General features: G+C 37.2%; 1 protein-coding gene across 1 annotated transcript in view; it reads left to right on the top strand.

Moving 5' to 3' along the window:
- Positions 1-21286, top strand: part of POLQ (DNA polymerase theta) — a 54358-nt gene that overhangs the window by 2567 nt on the left and 30505 nt on the right. Inside the window, exons 2-12 of the mRNA XM_065742130.1 lie at positions 77-259; positions 1300-1430; positions 2837-2993; positions 6839-6947; positions 8951-9170; positions 9653-9797; positions 9896-10042; positions 11132-11344; positions 16464-16606; positions 17795-17999; positions 19395-19537. Coding sequence (XP_065598202.1) covers positions 77-259; positions 1300-1430; positions 2837-2993; positions 6839-6947; positions 8951-9170; positions 9653-9797; positions 9896-10042; positions 11132-11344; positions 16464-16606; positions 17795-17999; positions 19395-19537 — 1796 coding nt within the window. The remainder of the gene's footprint in view (positions 1-76; positions 260-1299; positions 1431-2836; positions 2994-6838; positions 6948-8950; positions 9171-9652; positions 9798-9895; positions 10043-11131; positions 11345-16463; positions 16607-17794; positions 18000-19394; positions 19538-21286) is intronic.

Here is a 21286-nt window from a genome sequence, read left to right as displayed (position 1 = left end):
CTTTAGGTTTATTACCTAAGTGACTTTATGTTCAAGGGTGATAGTGTTTCTGTTTTTGTTTGTTTTCCTCCCAAAGGGCAATATCAGCAGGTAAATGTTCCTGAAGATCAAGCAGACAAGTTGCTTCTTGCAAGCTGGGGTCTTCCCAAAGCAGTTTTGGAGAAATATCACAGTCTAGGAGTAGTACAGATGTTTGAATGGCAAGCAGAATGTCTAATGCTTGGACAAGTTCTGGAAGGGAAGAACCTGGTTTACTCAGGTATGCAAACAGAACTAAACCCCCTAAACTTCTCAGTGCCATTCACAATAACATGTTGCTGCAGAATGTTACTGAATTACCAGAGAGAGAGGTCAACATCCTCTTTATTCTGGAGAGACCTCATTAAGAGAAAATTTAACTTTTCTGTCCTATTGCAGTAAGAGATACATGGTTTGATGGTCACCTTTCCAGATGTGGGGAGGGACTTATTTTCTGTTTTCTTTGTTACTGTTCATTTAGAAACTGTTGGTTTGAAGTCAGCTGTCTCTTTCATTACAGTACAGATGACCAGGTACTGAATGATACCAGCAATACAAATTTAAATACTTCTGAAATTTTTTGTTTATTATCTCATTTCTTCTATCCCTTTGTCATTTTTCTTTATGTAGCATGGAGTAGGAGAGGTAGGATGGGCGGGATATGGGGAATAATAATTTGGGGTGTCTATCCCAAATTAGTCCCATAGCAGCACTAGGATCATGAACAGCTTATAAGAGGGGCGGGCAGAGTGGTTTCCTAAAGCTTATATTTGAGTTTTTTACTTGGCTTCAGAAGATTATGGGCCTTATGATGAAAAATGGTTGCCCCCTACGATTCTGCACCTTCTCCATGAATCTCTGGCAATGTTAGGTGGCAAACAGCAATGCTCACCTAACAGGGCGGTGGGTTAATATACTGAGGGGCTAGGTCAGTGAGGTACCTAAGCTTTCCTTTTCAACTAAGAGGCAGTGGTGCTTTTTTAATTTCTTCCCCCTCTCTTGCTTATCTCTGAGCTGCTGTTGCTCCCAGAGCAGAGATGAGAGCACAAGCTTTGGTTGCAGAGTGGAAGACACTATAAGAGAAGTTCTCTGCAGACCTCTTAAATGGGGATAACTGCATAAGTGGTTGTAGGGAAAAAGATTGAAGAGCCTTGCCCCAAACTTCCTATTGTTTTCTGTGACAGTTTTAAGATGTTTGTTCCTTTGATTTTTTTTCTATTACTTTAAAAATTATTAAAATTATTAACAATTAATAAAATTAATAAAAATTCAATTTTTCAGCTCCTACCAGTGCTGGAAAGACTCTTGTTGCAGAACTGCTCATTTTGAAGCGAGTATTAGAGACTCGTAAGAAAGCCCTTTTCATCCTTCCCTTTGTCTCTGTGGCCAAGGAGAAGAAATGTTATCTGCAGGTAAGCAGCGTGCAAGGGAGGTGAGTGTATGGCTTATAGCTATTGAGTCATGCTTTTTAAACAGAAGATTTTCACGGATTTGAGAAGAAAAAATATTCCAAAGTTGCTTCAGAAAGAATTTGTAGATAGAATGAGATTGAATTTTAAATTAAATTAGAAAAAAATAATCAAAGACTTAGCCAAAATGGTAAATTTTGAATAAAAATTAGGAGTAGATTAAAGTACTTTATTTTAACACTGACTTTTATAGTTTTAATGTTTTCATTCATATGTAGATTTTATAATATTCAAGCTTTAAGGAGATTTTCAAATTAGAGATTATGTCTAAAACTCTGTGAAGGGAAGGTGTCAGCATTGTCAGAAAGGAACATTTCTTTTTTTTAGCTTTCCTTGCCTTGTTCCATCAGAATTTCAAGCTTTTGATTTCACTTTGGTTAAAAATATGTTCAGACAGAATGTAGGTATGTTTCAGCTTCCTCACCTAAGCTGTTTTAGAAACAAGATTACAATGGAAACAGTCTTCTTAGAACATACTTTTTTGGGGATTGATTTCCCTGCAAACTGTTGTTTCCATTAGCTCATCTGTCAGCATAATATAAACTACTAAAGGCAAGAGTGAAAGCAGCAGGCCTTTTTTTTTTTTTTGAAACAATTGGAGACTTCAGGAATTTTGTATTTTATTAAACTTAGATGATAACATTTCCTAGGTAAAGATAACAACTGAGTGCAAAAGCTACTTTGTAGAGACTGATAATGGGGAAATACTATTTATTTAATCTTGTAAAACTGGAGAATTATCAATACCATATTCTGCTTCCTCTGGCCAACGGTTTGGTTTTAGCTGCACACTTGAATTCATATGGTATCCTACCCATCTGCTCCATAATACTTGTATGTTTTATTAATGCTGTGTGTAACGTGCCAAACCTTTAGCATTACAACGATGTGCCTTGGAAGAAAAGAAGTCACTGTTTCTTGACTTTCAGCTGAGAGATGCAATGTTTCTGTATTTGGGGCCCAACATTTGTCTTTTGCTTCATATTTTTTCAAGAGCAAGACTTCTCTGTACTGCTGCCATTATAAAGTGTTGTACTGTGTGCTCTCTAGCTTCCATAATAGTAAATTATGCTTTTATATGAAGAAGTGTTCTCCATCTAGGTTATGTTTACTTTATCCTCTAATATGTATTGTTTGGCTTCTGCTTTGGATATAAATACAAATGACCGTGGAGTGTGGGATAAGGAGCAGTAACTGTCTGAGCTATGGTTTTAATCAGATTTGTTGGCATTAGAAGTGTTAGGGATCATGGTTGTAGCATGCATAGACTTTTATGTAATTCCAGCAAATGTCAGTCAAAATCTAGAGTTATAACCTTGGCACAATATTCTGTACCCTTTGGAAAACAGGCCCTGTTTCAGGAGGTGGATGTGAGAGTTGAAGGCTACATGGGAAGCATCTCTCCTGCTGGACGTTTCTCTGCGCTGGATGTTGCTGTCTGCACCATCGAGAAAGCCAATGGCCTAATCAATAGACTAATAGAAGAAAACAAAATGGATTCACTGGGTAAAATGCTAAGGCCTGACTGCCAATGGATGAAGTTTTTTACATAATCTGAGTACATGTGAACTTATGAGATTCTTTGTGTTCATTTGGTTCCCTATGTGATAGGCATGCTGCATGGGAAATTTGAACATTTTTTCTTCCTTTGGAGCATCTCTGATTTGAGTTTAGGGTTTGGATTTGGGCTATTCTGTGTAGCCCAATGGCAGGATAGTGTATTTGTAAAACTGCAGCTTTATACCATAAAGCTTCCATAAGCTTTATACCATAAGCTTCCATACCAGCTTGTCTGGTATGTAAGACAGTCTATGAATAGGAATCATTTGAAATAACCAGTGATTCTCATAGCTAGAAAGTGTCTTCTAATTAATGAAATTAAGTTAAAATTCTAAATATTTATGTTCAAGAATTTTTGTCTGTTTGGGACAAAGATTGTGTACATATGCCATCAATGGTATATCTTCAGTTTAATTCAGAATTAAGTTCATTGCTCATTGGAGTCTAAATATTGAATACGTAGAGATCTTCTTGGTAAGGGTGTGACTAGAAGGGCTGTGACACACTCATTTCTCTCTTGTAGTATACTCAAAATCTCTCTGTCTTTGTAATGTAGACTTCTGGGTCATCATGGCTCTGACAGCCTGTTGGTACTCATTTAGTGCTTGGGAGGAGATAAAAAACTTGGAAGAGCCATATGTGCACTTGGAGAGAGATGTGTTTTCCTAGACCAAATAGAAGTTCATTCTTCTCTTTGTGTGTCTGCTCAGTAAAGCTATACCTAGTTGTCTTTTATACAGTACTCCCTCCCATCCTTACTCTGGCCTGTAAGATAGCTGGCTCCTATTTCTGTTGTAGTAGGCATTTCTGAATTTCTGAAATATTTCTGAAATACAGAAACTGGAAAAATAGATGAATACCAAGCTGGTATGAGACTTCCACTTAAAAAATTACTGTTCCATGTTCATCCAGCGTCCTAAGATTTTTGAGAAAAGTTTTTTATCACAATAGACAGTAAGGGAAAGAAAGCCTTGCAGATTTTGTAGGAGTGTGGGATCATGAGATAGCACAGTCATAACAGGACTACAGAGGCTGGATCACTGTAAACTCTTTACACTGCTAGTAGACTGGAAGATGAGTAGATGACCATGGCTGTGCTGCATTTTTAAATCAGCATTAATCATTTTTAAATGTAAGCTGCTGCAATCTGACCCAGTTCTTGAATGCATATCTTCATCCCTTCCCTTGCAAGAGAACTGGTAATCGTGCAGTTATTGATTTCCATATATGACTCAAAGTTTGCTACTTAGGTAAGTATTGTTCGTTTGTTTTGTTTTAAATAGAGTTCATTTGGTGCAAGATCACCATGCTGTCCAGGCCGCACTACCAGCATGAGGCAAGGAGCGTGGTCCTAACATTCTTATTTATGTTGGCTTGCGTGCTTTGTAAGCATAACCAGGGTACTAAAATGTATTGTTTAATGCTAGCATCTTTCGGAAGCAGCGCACATGCCAAATTCCTTTTGTTGGAACCTCCAATCCATCACCACAAGTTTTGGTACTCTGTAAGAAGAATGTGCCTGAGAACAGTCATATACTTCCAAGTACCAAGAGTTATATGACTCTTTGCAAGCACATTCTTCTCACAAAGCAGTATAACCAGAGAAGCGAATGCAAGGTCTGAGTTTCAATATTGTGTCTCCAACACTGATACCTCTAAAGTGTGATATTTTTCTCTCAGCGTTTGGTCTCATTTCTCTCAACACCTCTGCTACAACTCTGTTTCCCTTGTGCTCCAATGTGACCATAAACCTGAAATAAGAATGTTTTTTCTTTATGTACTTGTTTGAAAGCAATTTACAGATTAGAATTTAGTTTAAAAATTAACAAATTGACTATTTTATTTGGAGATGTTCATAAAAATTGCAAAGTACAGGCATGAGATGAAAATGCCTTTTTAACTATCATCTAAAGTAAATTTGACTTAATTCTGCAAGGTTGTATGTTGCCTTCTAATTAATTCTAAATTTAGAATGCTTCGTAACAGGGATGTTTTATCTTTGAGATGAATTATTGAGAGATGTCTGCAGTTCTGGCTGGATTCCATCTTCAGCTCAAACTGTTCCTTTTGTTGACGTCAGCCCCCTGCTGGTAGCTCACATTGCCTTTGGAAGCTGTTGAGAGAAATTCAAATCCCCTGTCTGGCAGAGCTCTCCTTGCTGTATGCAGCAGTTAAAAGCGATCTCATGTTGCTAATTATTATATAACGTGTGACAGTTTTGGAAATCCAGGTACACAGGAAATGCTGTTCTTGTAGTTATTCAGACTCTTGATACTGATGCTAAAGACATTTTTAGGAGAGCTGATTAGAGAAGAATCTGGGAATGGATTTGTAACGTGCAGTTGTGTTACCAATGTTGTTTCTGAATTTAAACATGAGATTAAAAAAATTCTAGCTTCTTTGTACTTAAGAGGAAAAGAAAATCAAATCCTGCCTGTCATTAAGAACTTGGAACTGAGTTTGGGCCTAAAGTAGACTAGTTACTGCAGAATGATGAAATTATGGGCCCGTTTCCACTTCTGAGCTTGTTGCTGAGTAGAAAATGCCATTGAATGCTGGGAGCTGTAGTTTTCTTTGGCTGCAGTTTCATTTTAAGCTGAGACCAGACTTGTGAAAAATATTGTTTATGTGTAGCTCTTGCTGTGTCATCCCAGTGTGTGCATTCTGAGAACTGCTCAGTGAGAAGAGCCATGTGTGTGTGACAGTGAGGTCTCACCAGCTTAGAGACTGCTAGGGTAGCATACAACACAGATTTAGCGTGGGTTTGAGAATTTTTTCTTATAGCTAAATAGCAGTAGAAGGTATAGAACGTGTAGAAAAGTAGTGACACGGCCTGTGTTTTGTCCTATAGATACCACTAGTGTCCTCTATTTCATTTTAGGAAGAAAAAATGCTGCTTCTTGACACAAAACCTGGAAGGGTAATTTGCTTGAATTTTGCTTTGGTAGATAACTTTTTATGCTGTCCTGTGTCACTTGCTGGAAGAATTCAGTTGGACTGCTGTGTGGGAAGGCAAGGACAGCTTTTTCTGGTACCTGACTAATGGTCCATTATTTTCACCAGTGAGCGAGGAATTTTAAAAGCAAGCACCAAATAGAGGAAGTAAATGAAGACAAAGGGGCAGGCTGGGTGGGAGTTTGTAAAAGAGGCTGCTGAAGCACTGCAGTGCTCTTCTAACTCAAGTGGCTTGAAAGAAAAGTGAGGAGAAAACAGACACAGAGAGAAGGAACATAAGTAGGAAGAAGAAAAAAAATGAGAAGGAAAATAGCATTGAAGTAGATAATATAAGGTCACATTTGCCCTTCAGCTCCTGCTATTATGGTTGTACCAGGAGGATATTACATAGTTCTGCCACAGAAGGAAGAAAAGTTTCACAGCAGCAGAACTAATGAAGCCTGAGGTCCTCTACAACCTGTCCTTTTTTTTTTTTTTTAAATGAGCAAATAAACCAAAAAACCCCCACACAACCGTTCTTCAGCCCCTCTCATGTTACTGTGGCACTGTCAGCTGGTCAGAAAAGGGGTGAATTTTGATAAGTTGTATGCTGGAGTTGCACTGAGTGGACAAGATATAGTGGCCCTGTGTTTTTTTCCCCTGGAGAGACCCTAATCTGCTGTGTTATCCCTGGATGCTGATACTCAGAAGCCTTTTCAGACAATATTTGTTCCAGTATTTTTACCCATCTTCCAAATGTTATGGAATTTCAGTTAATCATGTGAAACGTGAAAGGATTGAAACTGTTCAAAGTCTGGATGTTGATTAGTTATAACCTGAGTGCTTCTCTTCATTAGGAGTGGTGGTTGTGGATGAGTTGCATATGCTTGGAGACTCTCATCGAGGATATCTGTTGGAACTCCTTCTGACCAAAGTTCGATACATTACAGAGAAAGCTGCAAAAAGGTGCGTAGACCATGCTGTTTGTCTTATCATGCTAAATTACAGATGGCTTAAATATTTTGTTCTCTGAGTAATTAGAAATTTAGGTTAGCTCCAGGGCTTTCATGTGCCTTAGACTATTTCAGTAATTGAGGTCTTGTATATTCCTCATGGTTTTTCATTTGTGTGTTACCATGGGAGTCGTTGTCTCAGGAAAAGAAATAAAGTGAATCTTTCCTTTACTTTTTTTAGTCTGTTTATTTTAAAAAACAAATAAACAACAAAACAAAACAAACCACAAAATAACGAAGCCAACTTAGGATTTCTTATAATATTTTTCCTAGACAAAGGTAAATGGGGGAAATGTATGCAACTACTGAAGCTTTACTAGTTAAGCTGAAAAGAAGAGTCAAAATCAAGTGTTTGCTGCCCACCAGAACTCAGATTTTTGCCAGCTTTTCACTGCTGCTTCCTCTCTTGTGAGTCATATTAATGCTAGAGTAAGCCTACAGTCCCTGTTTAGTTCTAGGGCAACTGCTTTTTTAACCCCTGGCACCCAGCTGGATGGTTTAGATGGCATTTCCCATGCTGATTTCCAAGATCTAGCAGTGCTCTGGGTTGAAGCAGTTCTGACTTTTTTCTTGTTCTGGAGGATGGTATACTTAAGAACAGAATGAGTGGTTTTGACACTTTGTTTCCCTTGTTTTGCCTGTGCAGGACAGATACAAGACCTCATTTGATTTCTTCCCTTGCACTGAAGAACTAGGAAGGAGAAAACATCTGTCAGGGAAATAAAAAGGATACATCAATGAATGTTCTTGGGAAGACACAATACTTTAGCCTTCAGTATACAGGCACTGAGGCCCAGAGCCTTCATCTCTGTCACACCCAAGTAGATAGTGGTCCCCCATGCCACTTACTGACAGGAAGGAAGCAACCTTTTTTTGTTCGTTCTGTTCTGGTGCTTTTATTTTTTAATGGGAGCCCATTTATTCATTTTTTTTCAACACAGTCCAGCCCAACATGTTACCAGAATGACCAGTGCTTTTAAGAGCTTTTTAAAAAGTTAACTGGATTTCCCACTGAGGTATGAGTCTGTATCTTCGCACCAAAAAAAATATAAGAGCTTGGATGAGCTTGGATAAGAGGACATTTTTTACCACATCTTCCTTGTTTCTGTTTTTTTTTTTTCTCTGACTCCTGAGTAGTCTTCTTTCTTCTATCTTGCTTTTGCCATGGTTACCAGGTTCAGGCCATTTCTGAGCTCACATTGGTTTCTCAGACATTTTTATTTTTTAAAGTCTCGATTTGTTGCTTAATAGTGTAGTGCAAATGAGTAGTTTTAAAATGTAGGCTCAGGAGCATAAAAAACCCACAAAACTATCATGTGTGTCTAAATGCCCAAATTACAATATACATTTGGGTATCTTAATGAATGACTTGTGTTTTCATGTCCGTTATGAGTTCATTACTACCCACTGAATTCAGTGGAAGCTATTGATCAGCACTGAGAACTGAAGCTGCTTTCTTCTTGTCTGAAGTAAGGACTTTGGTTCTGAACTCTAGGAAGACGTTAGTCTAGTGTCCTGAAATTAAAGCAAATTGAAGTGTCTTAATTAAGACATTATTAAGACATTTAAGTGTATTTATTTATTTTATGTATTTTTTGACATTTAAGTGTGGAAAAACTGCAGGGGATACTGGGCTTTGCTTATTTCAACGCTCTTGTTAATTGCAAGGAAATGGTTTGTTTATTTTCATTTTCTCCAAGTATACAGTTTATGCTGCTGTTGCTTAAAGAAGAATAAAGTTTAGATTCAAAATGGTAGAAAGCAATGAATACATATCTTTTCAGTGTATTTGTTAAGAGTAGAGCATGACTTCTTTCTTTTTCAAGTGCTTACAAAAATAGTTTGTACTTTAGACTCTTGAAGGAAATAGTTGGGGTTCATTTTTTTTCTGAATGCTATTTTCAAGAAGAATAGCTCATCTTGTAACTAACTTTCAATTTCTTTAACCACTTCCAGAAAGGTGAAGATGACAAGTCCTGGTTTTGGAGGAATACAGATAGTAGGCATGAGTGCTACCCTCCCTAACCTGGGACTCCTAGCCTCATGGTTAGATGCAGAGTTGTACTGTACAGATTTTCGCCCTGTGCCCCTCAAAGAGTGGGTGAAAATTGGCAACAACATTTATGACTCTTCCATGAATTTGGTGCGAGAATTCCAGCCCAAACTTCAGTTGAAGGTAACAAAACTCTAAGGAGTGGCTTTTGGCATGAGACCTTTTCTTTAGCAAAAGTTAAAAAGACAGCTCCTGGTATGTTTCTAATTTTTTTGAATAGGTGATATTCCCAACTTCACTATTTGTTTTATAGATTGTATGCTTAAACTAAGGGAAAAAATTATTAAATTTTTGTCTCTTACTGATTAATCAAACCACTACTCATGAACTTCTTGAAGTTTCTTGAATCTGACTTGAAGAAGTTTTGTTTAAAGAAGTTAGATCTTGTCTCTAAACACTTGACAGATACACCAAGCTTGATTCTCCCTCTTACCTTTCTCTATCTTGTGTCCTTCTTCAACTTCAGGGGAGTTAGCTTCTTTTATAAGACCAGGCAACCCTCTTGGGTGATAGACCTTCAAACTTGCCTGTCCTAGCCCACTTTGAGGCATTTACAGACCCTGTACAATATGAAAGTGCGCTGAAAATATTTTCTCTCAATTCAGGGAGATGAAGACCATGTTGTGAGCCTGTGCTATGAGACTGTTTGTGATGGCCATTCAGTCCTGCTTTTCTGTCCATCCAAGAATTGGTGTGAGAAGCTGGCAGACATCATTGCCAGGGAATTCTACGGTTTGCAACAAACGGAAAGTAAGAGAAAATTATTTAATAGAAGACTGTAGTAGTATGTGCAGTAACTTTAATACAGATTGATTTTAGAAGAAACTAAAAATATTTTCTCCCTCAAGGTTCTGCAAAAAACTCATCCCTTTCCCCAGTTGTTGTGGACAGAGAAGGGATAGATGAGGTCCTGGATCAGCTAAGGCGCTCTCCTTCAGGTCTGGACTCTGTGCTCCAACGTACTTTACCATGGGGAGTGGCATTTCATCATGCAGGTATTCTTGAATATCTTGGTCTTGAGTTCTTAAAGGTTGAATCATATGTGTTCTTGCTGCTGTAGTTACCAGCAATTTACCAGTTTCTTTTTGAAGCTTTCTGTAGCTCATGGCTGAATTAGCATACAGTAAGAGGTAAACTTGAAATTCTATTATTATGGACAAAGACTTAACTCACTAATTGTTATGATTAATCTTTTCTCTTTTGTGTTAGTGAACAGCAACTTTCTAGATGCAACATAAAGATTTATATGGAACATCTGAAAAATTAACTCATTCACAGCCCTCAGATTTTCAGATTCTTCCTAAAGCTGCTATGGTATTTCAGAGCAATTTTTTCAATTTAGTAATGAAATAGATGAGTGAACAGAAGTCATCTCATTATGAAAATCAAAATAAAACAAGAATGCCACCAAGACTTATAGCAGGATCTTTTATTTCTTACCTGTAAGAATACATATAACATGTATTCAGCATGATTTACTGAAGGGAAGAATCAACTGTGGAAGATAATAGAGTATCGAATATGTAATAAATAATAATAAATAGGTGTTGAATATGTAAGGGACATAACTCCAAGTGCTTATTGAGCGTAGGATTTTTTCTTCTGAAGAATAAACTTGGACCACAACTCTCAAGAAAATGTAGAAAGATACATATTAGATCTGTTACCTAGAATGGAAATAAAGATGAAGGATGACAGGATGTAGGATTCCAGCAAATGACTAAATCCTAATTCCTTTCTGTGTGTTATATCCAGTTTTCTTCTTTTCAGTGTATTTCCTTATTTATTTTCTTGCAACACAAGTAAATATGTAGTAAATTGTTCATCTTGCAATGTGTACAAATACATTAGGAAAGCTAGTTTATAACCATTTTTGTCAATTAACTAAAGAAAGCTTCATGGAAATTTTATTTCAGTTATGTTATGAAAGAAATTAACTGAGATACTCTTCCATCTCTGGTTTCTAACAATGAATGTCAAATGTTCATTGAATTAGTTTATTCTTCCTCTTGTTTGACTAATATCATTAAGTCTTTAATTCAATTTCTACATTACTGGGTTTACAAAATATCATGATTCTTCAGGTCTTACATTTGATGAACGGGACATCATTGAAGGAGCCTTTCGCCAGGGCATGATTAGAGTTCTAGCAGCAACCTCCACACTCTCCTCTGGGGTGAATTTGCCTGCACGCAGAGTAATTATACGAACTCCCATGTTTGGTGGCACACTGCTGGATGTTCTCACTTATAAACAGATGGCTGGAAGGGCTGGCAGGAAGGGAATAGACACAGAGGGTAAGCAGAGGCTTTTTTAACATTCTCTAAGAACAGTGTTAACCTGATTAAACCCATGGCAGTGCTTCACAATTAGTGGCTAATCGTGATGAATTCCTTTTCTATTCAGTACGATTAAGTTAATCAAGATGAACTTGTTTGGTATTAATGGAGTAAAAATTGTAATTCCCAGAGGAATTACAATTTCCACTGCATGAGATTGACTTTGGTATTTACATGTCAGTTACTCCATGAAAGGACTGTTTTCTTCTTTGAATTCTTGTTATCTTCTAAAGCTCTGTTCATTTGTCTTAATTGTCTTAATAATGTTTTAGTGAACACTAGAACATTTACAGTTTCATTGTGTATATTTTAAGTAAACTGCCAGTAGGCAGGTCTAAAATTTAAGGAAGTCCACAACTGGTCTTGTCTGAAGTTCTGATCCGAGTTTATTAAAGTTCCTCTAATCTTAATGATTTCTTTGGATGATGAAAATAGTAATGCAACAGAGAGACAGGGAAATTTGGACAGCTGTTCATAGATAAGATTGTGTTTTCAAGAAAAACAGTGACACTAATTGATGCTCAACAAAATGATCCTGCCTGCTATTTTAATTTGTGATGGAAACTTATTTCTTGGACACCAGTTGGAAAAATCGCATTGTATGAGTATTAACACAGTGGTAAATATGAAGTTTAACAGAAGCAGGAAGTGAAATTTGCCCTACTGGTGATTTGATTGGTGTTTACTGAAGCCCTGTGTAAGCAGACAGTTCTTATATTTAACTTTCTATTTTTGCTAGTAGCAAGTAGCATAGCAGCACAGCATTTTGCAACCTATATCTCAATGAGCTATCTCTATATATTGAAGAAAAAGGCAGCTGCATGTTGTATTTTGAAATTTTCCAGACTTTGTCATTTGAATGTAGCTGGCAGGTGTAAAATTACATTATTTATTTTTTCTCCTTCTAGTTACAATAATTAGTATCCTTTTTTGACAGTTCTCGTGTGACTGTTTTGCACAGTAAGCAGTTGACATTATGCTGATGAGCCTCATGAATGTACCATTTTTTCCCATTCTATGTGTTGTTTTGAATGAGAGCCCAAAGCTACATTAGCAGCTGCTACTCTTCCACAGAATAAAAAGACTGGAAGGTAGCAATTTCAGCTGGAAAAAAGTGCCATATGTGTATGAGAAATTCTTCTGAGAGACAGAATATTACTACTGGTATGAAGGTCCTCCTCCCCCAGACATTTTAGTATTGGATTGTCTCAGAGGTTTTTTTTTCTGACCTGCTTTAACCTGGCAGGTGGCTGAGCACAACATAGTTGTTTGCTCACTCCCCACCATGCATTGGGATGAGGGAGAAAACCTAAAAAAATAAAGTAGAACTCATGCATTCAGATGAAACTATTAACTAAGATAGAGAAAAGGATAATGATTATAACATACAAACATATATATATACATATATAACAACTGATACACCACCTGGCCAGCTAGCCTCCTGAGCGATGGAAGAGTGAGATGAACTCCCACTCCCTTCTAAACTCCTGCTGCTTGATGTCATATGGTATGGAATATCCCTTATCTCAGTTGTCCTAATTATGTTTCCTTCCAGGTTCTTTGGCCCTTCGCTGAGAATGGCCTTGGCTCTGTACAACAGTGCTTAGCAGTGACTATAAACATCAGTGATTATAAACATCATTTTTCTCCTAGAGCCAAAACATAACAACATACCAGATACTCTGAAGAAAACAATTCCATCGCAGCTGAAAAGAAGACACCTGATTGGATGGAAATTTAAAAACATTATTTTAGAAATTGAAATTTCGTTATTTTTGCATTCAACAAGTGTTGCATTCCTAACATGAAATAAGTAAAGATGTTCATTATTATAGAATCATAGAATCGTAAAGGTTGGAAAAGACCTCTAAGATCATTCAGTCCAACTTTCCACCTTCCTACCAGAACTGGATGCTAAACCATGTCTCTAAGTACTTTCCCTTTCCCTTTCCTTCAATACCTCCAGGGACACTGACTCCACCACTTCCTTGGACAGCCTGTTCTAGTATGATGGCTGTCATTGCAATTCTTAGTGAGTTCATAGGGTGTTCATCAGTGATTTTGGTTGAAATTTTAATCTTCCTGTACTTTTTCCTTTGGCAGTTGTTCACAAATGTATGGACTGCCAAAAAGCAATGACATGAATAAAGTGTGATTGTGAACTGAGGGATATTTATCTCTGGTAACTTAGGGCTTATAAAAGTCTGGGAAAAAGGCATGATCAAACTTTTTAGTTGAATGTCTGATTGTAACTGTACTTTCCATTTGACACTCAGGTAAAGTATTTGTGTCAAATGAAAATGGAGTTGCAAGCAAAAATTGATTATTTTTGGGAATCTTAAAACCTATTCTCAAATTCCTGTATCAAAGCAGGAAGCAAGGCTTATATTTTCCATTGTTCACAGGACTGTGTTTGGCCAGTGTATCAAAATGCACTGCACTGTGCATTCCCGGTGTCTTGGTTACAGCCCCGACAGAGCTGGTTGCACACTGATATTTGGTTGCTATGAGCAATGGGTGCATGTGCAGCAGGGAAGAAAGGAAGCCATTGCAGGAAGAATTGCTGCCAGGAGGTGGGCTGCATTGCAGGCTGAGCTGGGCTGCTTACAGCTTGCAGGTTGTGGGTTGGATATGCCTGTCCTAGACTGCTTCCTCTGAGCTGTACTGTGTTTTCAGCATATGTTAGGGAAGTTGAAGTCTCATGAGAGCAGCAGCAGGTGATTGCCCAGCTTCTGCCAGTTGCTTATAGTTCTGGCAGTTCCTTCAACCTGGTTAGGCAGTCTGTAACAGGACCCCCACCAGGATGTCCACCTTGTTGTCCCTCTGCTGATCCTTACCCATAGAGGATTGATCTTAGCATTCTCAGCCTCAAGCACTACAACACTGAAACATACTCTTAACATAGAGAGCCAAGCCATTGACCCTCTCCTTCCACTTGCAGGAGCAAACTCACCATGTTTCTGTAACAACAATTAAGTCATAGTTTGCCTGCTGCACAATGGCTTCCAGCTCCTCCTGTTTGTTTCCTATGTTGTATGCATTGGTTCAGATGCACTTCAGCTAAGCCTCACCCGCAATCCTGGCACTGTTCCCCTGGGCTCATCTCTAGTGAGCCTAGAGATGAGCCCTTTCATCCCCTTCCCCCCTCATACCTAGTTTAAAACCCTCTCAACTAGTTCTGCCAGCTCCTAGGCTAGGATCTGTTTCCCTCTTTGAGACCCATCTGCAACCATCAGGCCAGGTGCTGAGTGAACTGCTCCATGTCAAAAAAAACCCAAATTCCTGTGGAAGCACCAGTCTCTACTTTGTATTTATCAGATGGGTTTTCCTGGTCCTCTCAGTATCCCTCCCTGCTACTGAAGGGATATACTGTACTCGGTACTCCTGCTCCATCAACTAACCATCCTAATCCCTTTTGATAGTCCTCAGGCTTCATAACCTCCAGCCAGAACTGTCCATAAAGTTTAATAATCAGAGAGGTGAATCAGACCAGGATGTTATTGGTAAAGTTTTACTGGTGAACAAAACTAGAAACCAGGTTACATATTTATTTCTTTTCCATTTACGGGTAGAGTATATGTTGAATGAGCAGTTCACACAAAATTAGATGTTTAGATAAAATTAGGTAAAACATAATACAGTCTTTTTTTTTCGCAGTCACCAAGGTTGGAAAAGACTTCCAACATCATCATTTCATAAAAGTGTTTATAGCCAGTTTGTTATACTGCCTCTCTCAACTTTGGCAAAAATTACAGGGTCAACACGTTTCAAAAGTTTCACCTGTCAGGATAAGCAGGTTCCCAGGAGACATCCTCGAAGCATGTCTTTCATTTTTCAATTCATTTATATAATTATATTTAGTTGTATATGGTTACTTACCTACACTGCATTTGTAATATTTGTTCTATTCCTTAAAGTGCAGTTGTGTTTCCATTAGCTCTGGATTTGCTTACTACTGTAGCTATAGTTTTACTATAGCTTAACATTCCTAGGATGATACTAAGATATCCACTGACAAAATTACCTTGCTGTTCAGGCTACTTGCACTTAATTGCCCAGCTAATCCAAATCCAATGCTCTCTTCTTTGTCAGAGAGAATTCATTTATTCTATGACAACTGGCAAAACTTCTCACTATCTGTGTCTCTTAGGGACCTAGTTACCTAGTTTCTCTGTAATAGCTTTGTTTGAAAAAACCCTGGCTTTATGTGACCACTACATTTTCCTCTTGTGGTTTGTACTATTATCTCCTGAACATATTAGCTTATTATTTTTATTTTTTTTTATTTCAGAGCTCACCTTTTTTTTTAACTTCCATAGAATTTCAAGATTAACTTCAAAATTCTTTAATAGACATTGTTAGGTATGGTATATTCAGATGTACTTTCATAGGAAACCATTCAGGATACTTAAGATTTTATGTGTGTGTCTGTACGTGCATACATAGAGAGATCAATATGCACACAAATATGCATTTGTGAAAGTTAACAGAACATATAGTTAGATTAATAACTTCAAAGGAATTCTGAATTACTTTAATATTGGTGTTATTTCATTCTGAGAATGGAACCTGACTTAACACAAACTGCCAAAGTGCTGTGCAGCTTGTATGTTTTATTCTAACTTTTGAGAATCCTTTCAGCTTAATAATCCTTTGAGTTTAACACAGGAAAAAAAGAAAAAATTGATGCCACTGTGTGTCACTGTTCCAGTCGATTCTTCAACAAGAAGTAGTTCAACAGCAAAGCAAGTGTTCAGAAGTTCTATGAAATCTCCATCCCTGGGGATGGCAAAACCTGATTTGGCAAAACCTGCCTAAGGAAACTTTGGAATTTGTTCTTCTCTGAGCTTTTAGTTCTTAAATATTATGCATCTGTGGACTCCTTAAATAGCAAAGGCTGTACACTCTTTGAAACCTCAAAAAGCTTTTTATCTTTTTTACACAGCTTTTTCAAAAGTGCCTGCAGTTTTCCATTCCAGTAATGTCCTCAATGACCTGTATGTAGCTATTTCAATGCTGGGATGCAATAAGGTCATTAATTTTTTTTTTCTCTCTTCTTTTTCTTTCTGTGTAGGTGAGAGCATTTTAGTTTGCAAGCCATCAGAAAGATCAAAAGGAACTGCTCTGCTTCAGGGATCTCTCAAGCCTGTTCGCAGTTGTTTGCTTAGAAGAGAAGGGGAAGGTGTTTCTTCTAGCATGAAAAGAGCAATACTTGAGGTACAGGACATGTGGAAAGGAAGTACAACACTGCCTGCACTGTCAGAATGGTTTATTTTGTGACACCATCAAGTATTTTATGTACATTTTCTTTTTGATTTTTTTCCTCCTTTGTCAACCCAAGCAGCTTCAGAAGAAAATTATTTAAGTCTGCCTGCTTGCTGCAATATTTAGCATTTTGTTTTGTATGTTAAGCAGTCTCCAATGAGATACTGAGCTTGGGTTTTTAATTTATTTATACTCAAACTGCAGGCAGAAGTGTGTATAATTCTTAACCTTCACACATGATCTGACTGCCAGTCTTCAGCAGAAAATGCTTATACATTACCAGTTCCTGAGGCTTGGTAGACTGAATTAGGCTAAATAACATTTGTAGAACCTTATAGTCTCCTATATTAACCATAAAGTTATCTATTTCTTTTACACATAAATAATTGAAACATCATTAAAAAAAAAAAAGGTGAATGAACAGGCAGGGTACTCCATTTGCTTCTTGTAGCCTATCCTCCTCTGTAAGGTTTGCACACAAATAAAAAGGAACAGAAGTTCATTATTTCACATAGGTGAGCTTATCTGCTTTTCTGAAGTTGTTTCTGGGCTTGAGCTGAGCTTAGACATTTTAAGTAGACTTATTTTCTTTGCTGTACTGGTCCTTCTATCTTTTATGAAAGTGGTTTGTACTTACAGCTTGGTTTGTGATTCCATAGTTTTATAATTTTAACCAGACTATTCCAAATGTGAGTGCACTTTTCTATGTAAGAACTATTTAAAATATGTCTTCCTTTCTGGTGGGAGCACTTTATTACATTAAATAAATCCACTGAAACCATGGAAGAGAGCTTTTAGTGGAATACATTTCAGTCTCAAGGAAGGTGCACACAGGTTAAGTGACCCACAGGGAAAGAGCAGTTATGTGAAAAGCAAATAATAAATAGATAAATACATATCACAGTATGATCTAAGCAAAATGCCTGTATCTAGTCTCAATTCTAAGTTGCTACTATGTTCATGTTCACTTTCAAAATACTAAGATAAGGGTTTATAATGTTGGCAGTTTGACTTGCCTTGTGTTCTTGTAATGGTTCTTTAAAATTTAGGTTGGTGATGGATCAGTCTTTTTGTTTCTCAGATCTGATGCTCTATCCTGGTGTTTTTCTGACAAGATGAACAAGTCATTTCCTTCAACAGATCATTGTGAGTGGAGTTGCCAGCACTCCAGATGATGTGCAGACCTATGCCTCTTGCACTCTTCTTGCATCCAGCTTGAAAGACAACAAGCAAGAAAACAAGAAAGAACAAGACAAAGTGCAGACAGGACCTATTGAGGCTTGCATAGCATGGCTGCTGGAGAATGAATTCATTCAGGCTCTGGAATGTGCCAATGACAGGAAAGGTAACACTGCTGTTCTACATTCTTTTTCTTACTAGTAACTGCAGTTAGCAGTTCTGAATCAGTAAATGTTTTGCAAATGATTAAATGTTGAATATATTTCTTTTCATTAATTAATTTATTTTTAATGGTGTCTGGAGGATTTAAGCTTTCAAGGGAGCATCTTCATACTTGCTTAAAAATTTTTGCATCACGTGTTCTTGGAAGACCTCTACACATCACCTCTAAGACTGATACATCCTAGTCTACAGATTTCCCAGCTGTCTTTCAAAAAGGTGAACTTGTACTGCAGCATTTGTTCACATGAACTGTAGACTATAATTTAATTTTTTTTTCGGTAGAACTGGTACATTCTGAGACAGTACTGTCCTAAAACTGTTTGTTGTATTACTTTGCACTTTTTCCTTTTTTGGGCTGTGTTCTTAAGATGGCTCCAGATGAGACTCTTTACAGTAATAGAATCCATGTTACAATTTGGTTGTATGTCTCTTTTTAAGAAAAGATGATATACTTGGTGCTCTCAAGAAAGAAATGTCCATTAACTCCTAGTCAAAGTGGCAGCTGGAATTGCAATGTTTTTTGTTAAAGTAGCTATTGTGTTAATCTGAGTAGTTAGAGGGATCAAAACTTGTGATCAGGCCTCTAAAAAAAGCTAATTTAGATTCTAGACAAGATCTTTATTTGATTATTTCTAATTTCCTGCCTTCAGTGGAGAGAGACACTCTCAGTTCTTTTTGAAAAAGCAGTTGGAAAAAGTTAATAGAATCTATAAAACACGATGCCTTCTCTGAAGATAGTGCTTCTTATTTTATTATGTTGACCCGTGATAGCAGAGGCAGATTTTGGTGATATAGCAGTAGAGGTTTAACCTTCCTGCCATTATTCCATTACACATTGTTACCGTGTGATGGATAGCAGCAGAGGGGCAGTCTGAAAACTAGCATCTGACTTGGAAGAGTGTATGAAGCAAAAGCGTTTCATTGGATTCCTCCAAGCAGAAAGCATGACACCTATTGACATTTGTTAACACTTGCTGAACATTTCCCGGGACTAAGCACTGGATGTTAGCACAGTGAAGCAGTGGCAGTGGTTGTTTCAGCAGTGACAACAGTGACAGTGAGTCACCTCTGCTGATGCAGGTATTTTCAAGCATGGCGTGCAGGCTCTTGTTCATTGCTGGCAAAAATGCATAGCTAATGGTGGTGACTATGTGTAAAAGTTGTGTTTTGTAGCTGAGAATTTTCTCTATCAACTAGTGTTATTGTATCTGTTTTTGTTTCCATGGAAATAAACAGGAGGCAGTATTTTAGGAGAGACCTGTGTACACTGCAAAATGAGTGTGAGATATAAAGTTGGACTTAAGTGTGTATTTTTGTGTTATTTATTTATTTTTAACAGCGAAGATTTTTCACCCAACACATCTTGGCTCAGCTACTCTTTCGTCTTCTCTTTCACCAACTGAAGCAATGGAAATTTTTGCTGACCTACAGCGAGCTATGAAAAGCTTTGTTCTGGAGAATGATCTACATATTGTCTATTTGGTAGGTTTCTCATTCTATGTTTTCAATCTTGTACTTATAAATTGAAAGAAATGAGAAAAAACAGTTCAGGGCTCCACAGACACATTTTTTTTTCTACCTTGCTTGAGTAATCCTTGATGGAGAAAAGTTCTTCAGAGCTAACCTGTCTCCATAGTGCAGGCTGATGCTGCATATCCATATAAGCACAATTCTGTCTCTCTTGTCTTCAGAAGATTTCAGAAGTTTATAAGTTTCAGATGTAGAACACTCATATTTTTTCTGAGACATTTGAAGTGGATTAAAGTAATTGGTTTTGATTTGTGTTTGGAATCTGGAGGCTCAGAAAACACTGGGGGTTTAACATCTGTTTCGCCTGCAAAACATTTCTGAGAAGTCTGCTTTTTTTTGTCCTGTGAGTGGAACTCTTGTGGGTTCATTTATCTCTTATATAGTTTATTTGCCTCATGATCCTGACAGGCATAAAGGAAGGAGTGTGCTGAATCTTTTGAGTTTGTCAACGTATACATGCAAGTGCACTTGAAAACTGCTTGTTAAGACCTTTGGTAAAGGAATGTCAAGATTAGTGCGGAGTTGCAGTGAACATCTTAGAATTCTTGGCTACAAGGCCTGTCATTCAAGCATCACCCCAAATTTAACAGGTGTCTTTAGCCTCCTTAAGTGTAAACTGTATTCTCTTTACCAGACTAATCAAAAAAGAGTTCACACCAAGGAGAATCTGTTTGGCATTATAAGTATTGTTGAACTAGGAATGGCTGGATGTCGAGAATGTCTGTCTCTGCTTGCTACGTTCATTAGCTTAGTTTTTGACTGAAACGGACTGATTTAATTTTTTACTTTTAACCTACTAGTTTCCCATATTAACACATTTTTTCTGTAGTTTTAGAAGACCACATAATATGTTGTTCTATTCCTGATAGGCAAAGTGGTCTGTTTTAAGTCATGCACCACTGAATTTTTCCCTGTTTGTACCTCCAAAACTATACAGAGAAAAGTGTTCAAACTCTGTTCCTGTTCTGAGATAGAGTCAGTGCTAAAAATCTAGTTTTTGTCTTGTACTTTCTAGTTACAGCAGATTGTCTAATGCTATTTTAAATCATATATAGTTTCAAGCAAAATATTATTGAGATTCTCTTCCATTAACCTAGTCTAAAACACTTTCTTGCAAAGTTCATTCATTTTCAAGGCTGAAGATTTTTTTTAAATAGAAATGTTCTCTGCATGTTTCTTATGAATCTGCTATAATGCTTTTAACCGCTCAGGCTTGAGTATTTTACTTGAACAAAAATTAATTCTAACAAGTTGTGTTTTAGAAAATTCAATTAAAACAAATATATTAGTCTAGAATAAGAGCTTTCTTTAAAAATAAAATTAAAAAACCCAACTCAGTAGCAGACAATAAAACACAGACTCTACCTTAATAAGTCTTGTTTTTCTAAGCAGACGAAGGGGAATGAATAATTTACAACTGTGTAGGCATCTGATCTTCTATATTCTGTTAAATGCTCCCCAACAACTCAAAATAATTGATCTTGCAGCATGTTGATAAAGATATGAAGTTTTTTTTTTCTCATATTCAAACTGACTGTGGTGACTGAATGATAACAGAATTGTGTAAGTAGAAGTTGGGATTTAGTGTACTCAAGGTAAAAGTAAGGTTCAGTAAGCTCTGGCAAAACCTGTGTTCCCTACTGCATTATTGGATATTATGGCAGTAGTTAATGTGTTTCTAAGAGGCTGATAATCTGTCAC

Source organism: Cyrtonyx montezumae, unplaced genomic scaffold, assembly GCF_038088225.1.
Source record: "Cyrtonyx montezumae isolate F1298 unplaced genomic scaffold, pur_monq_1.0 scaffold_3, whole genome shotgun sequence".
In the NCBI taxonomy this organism is placed as follows: Eukaryota; Metazoa; Chordata; class Aves; order Galliformes; family Odontophoridae; genus Cyrtonyx; species Cyrtonyx montezumae.
The sequence above is the reverse complement of the archived record's forward strand: the minus strand, read 5'-3'. Positions and strand labels throughout refer to the sequence as shown.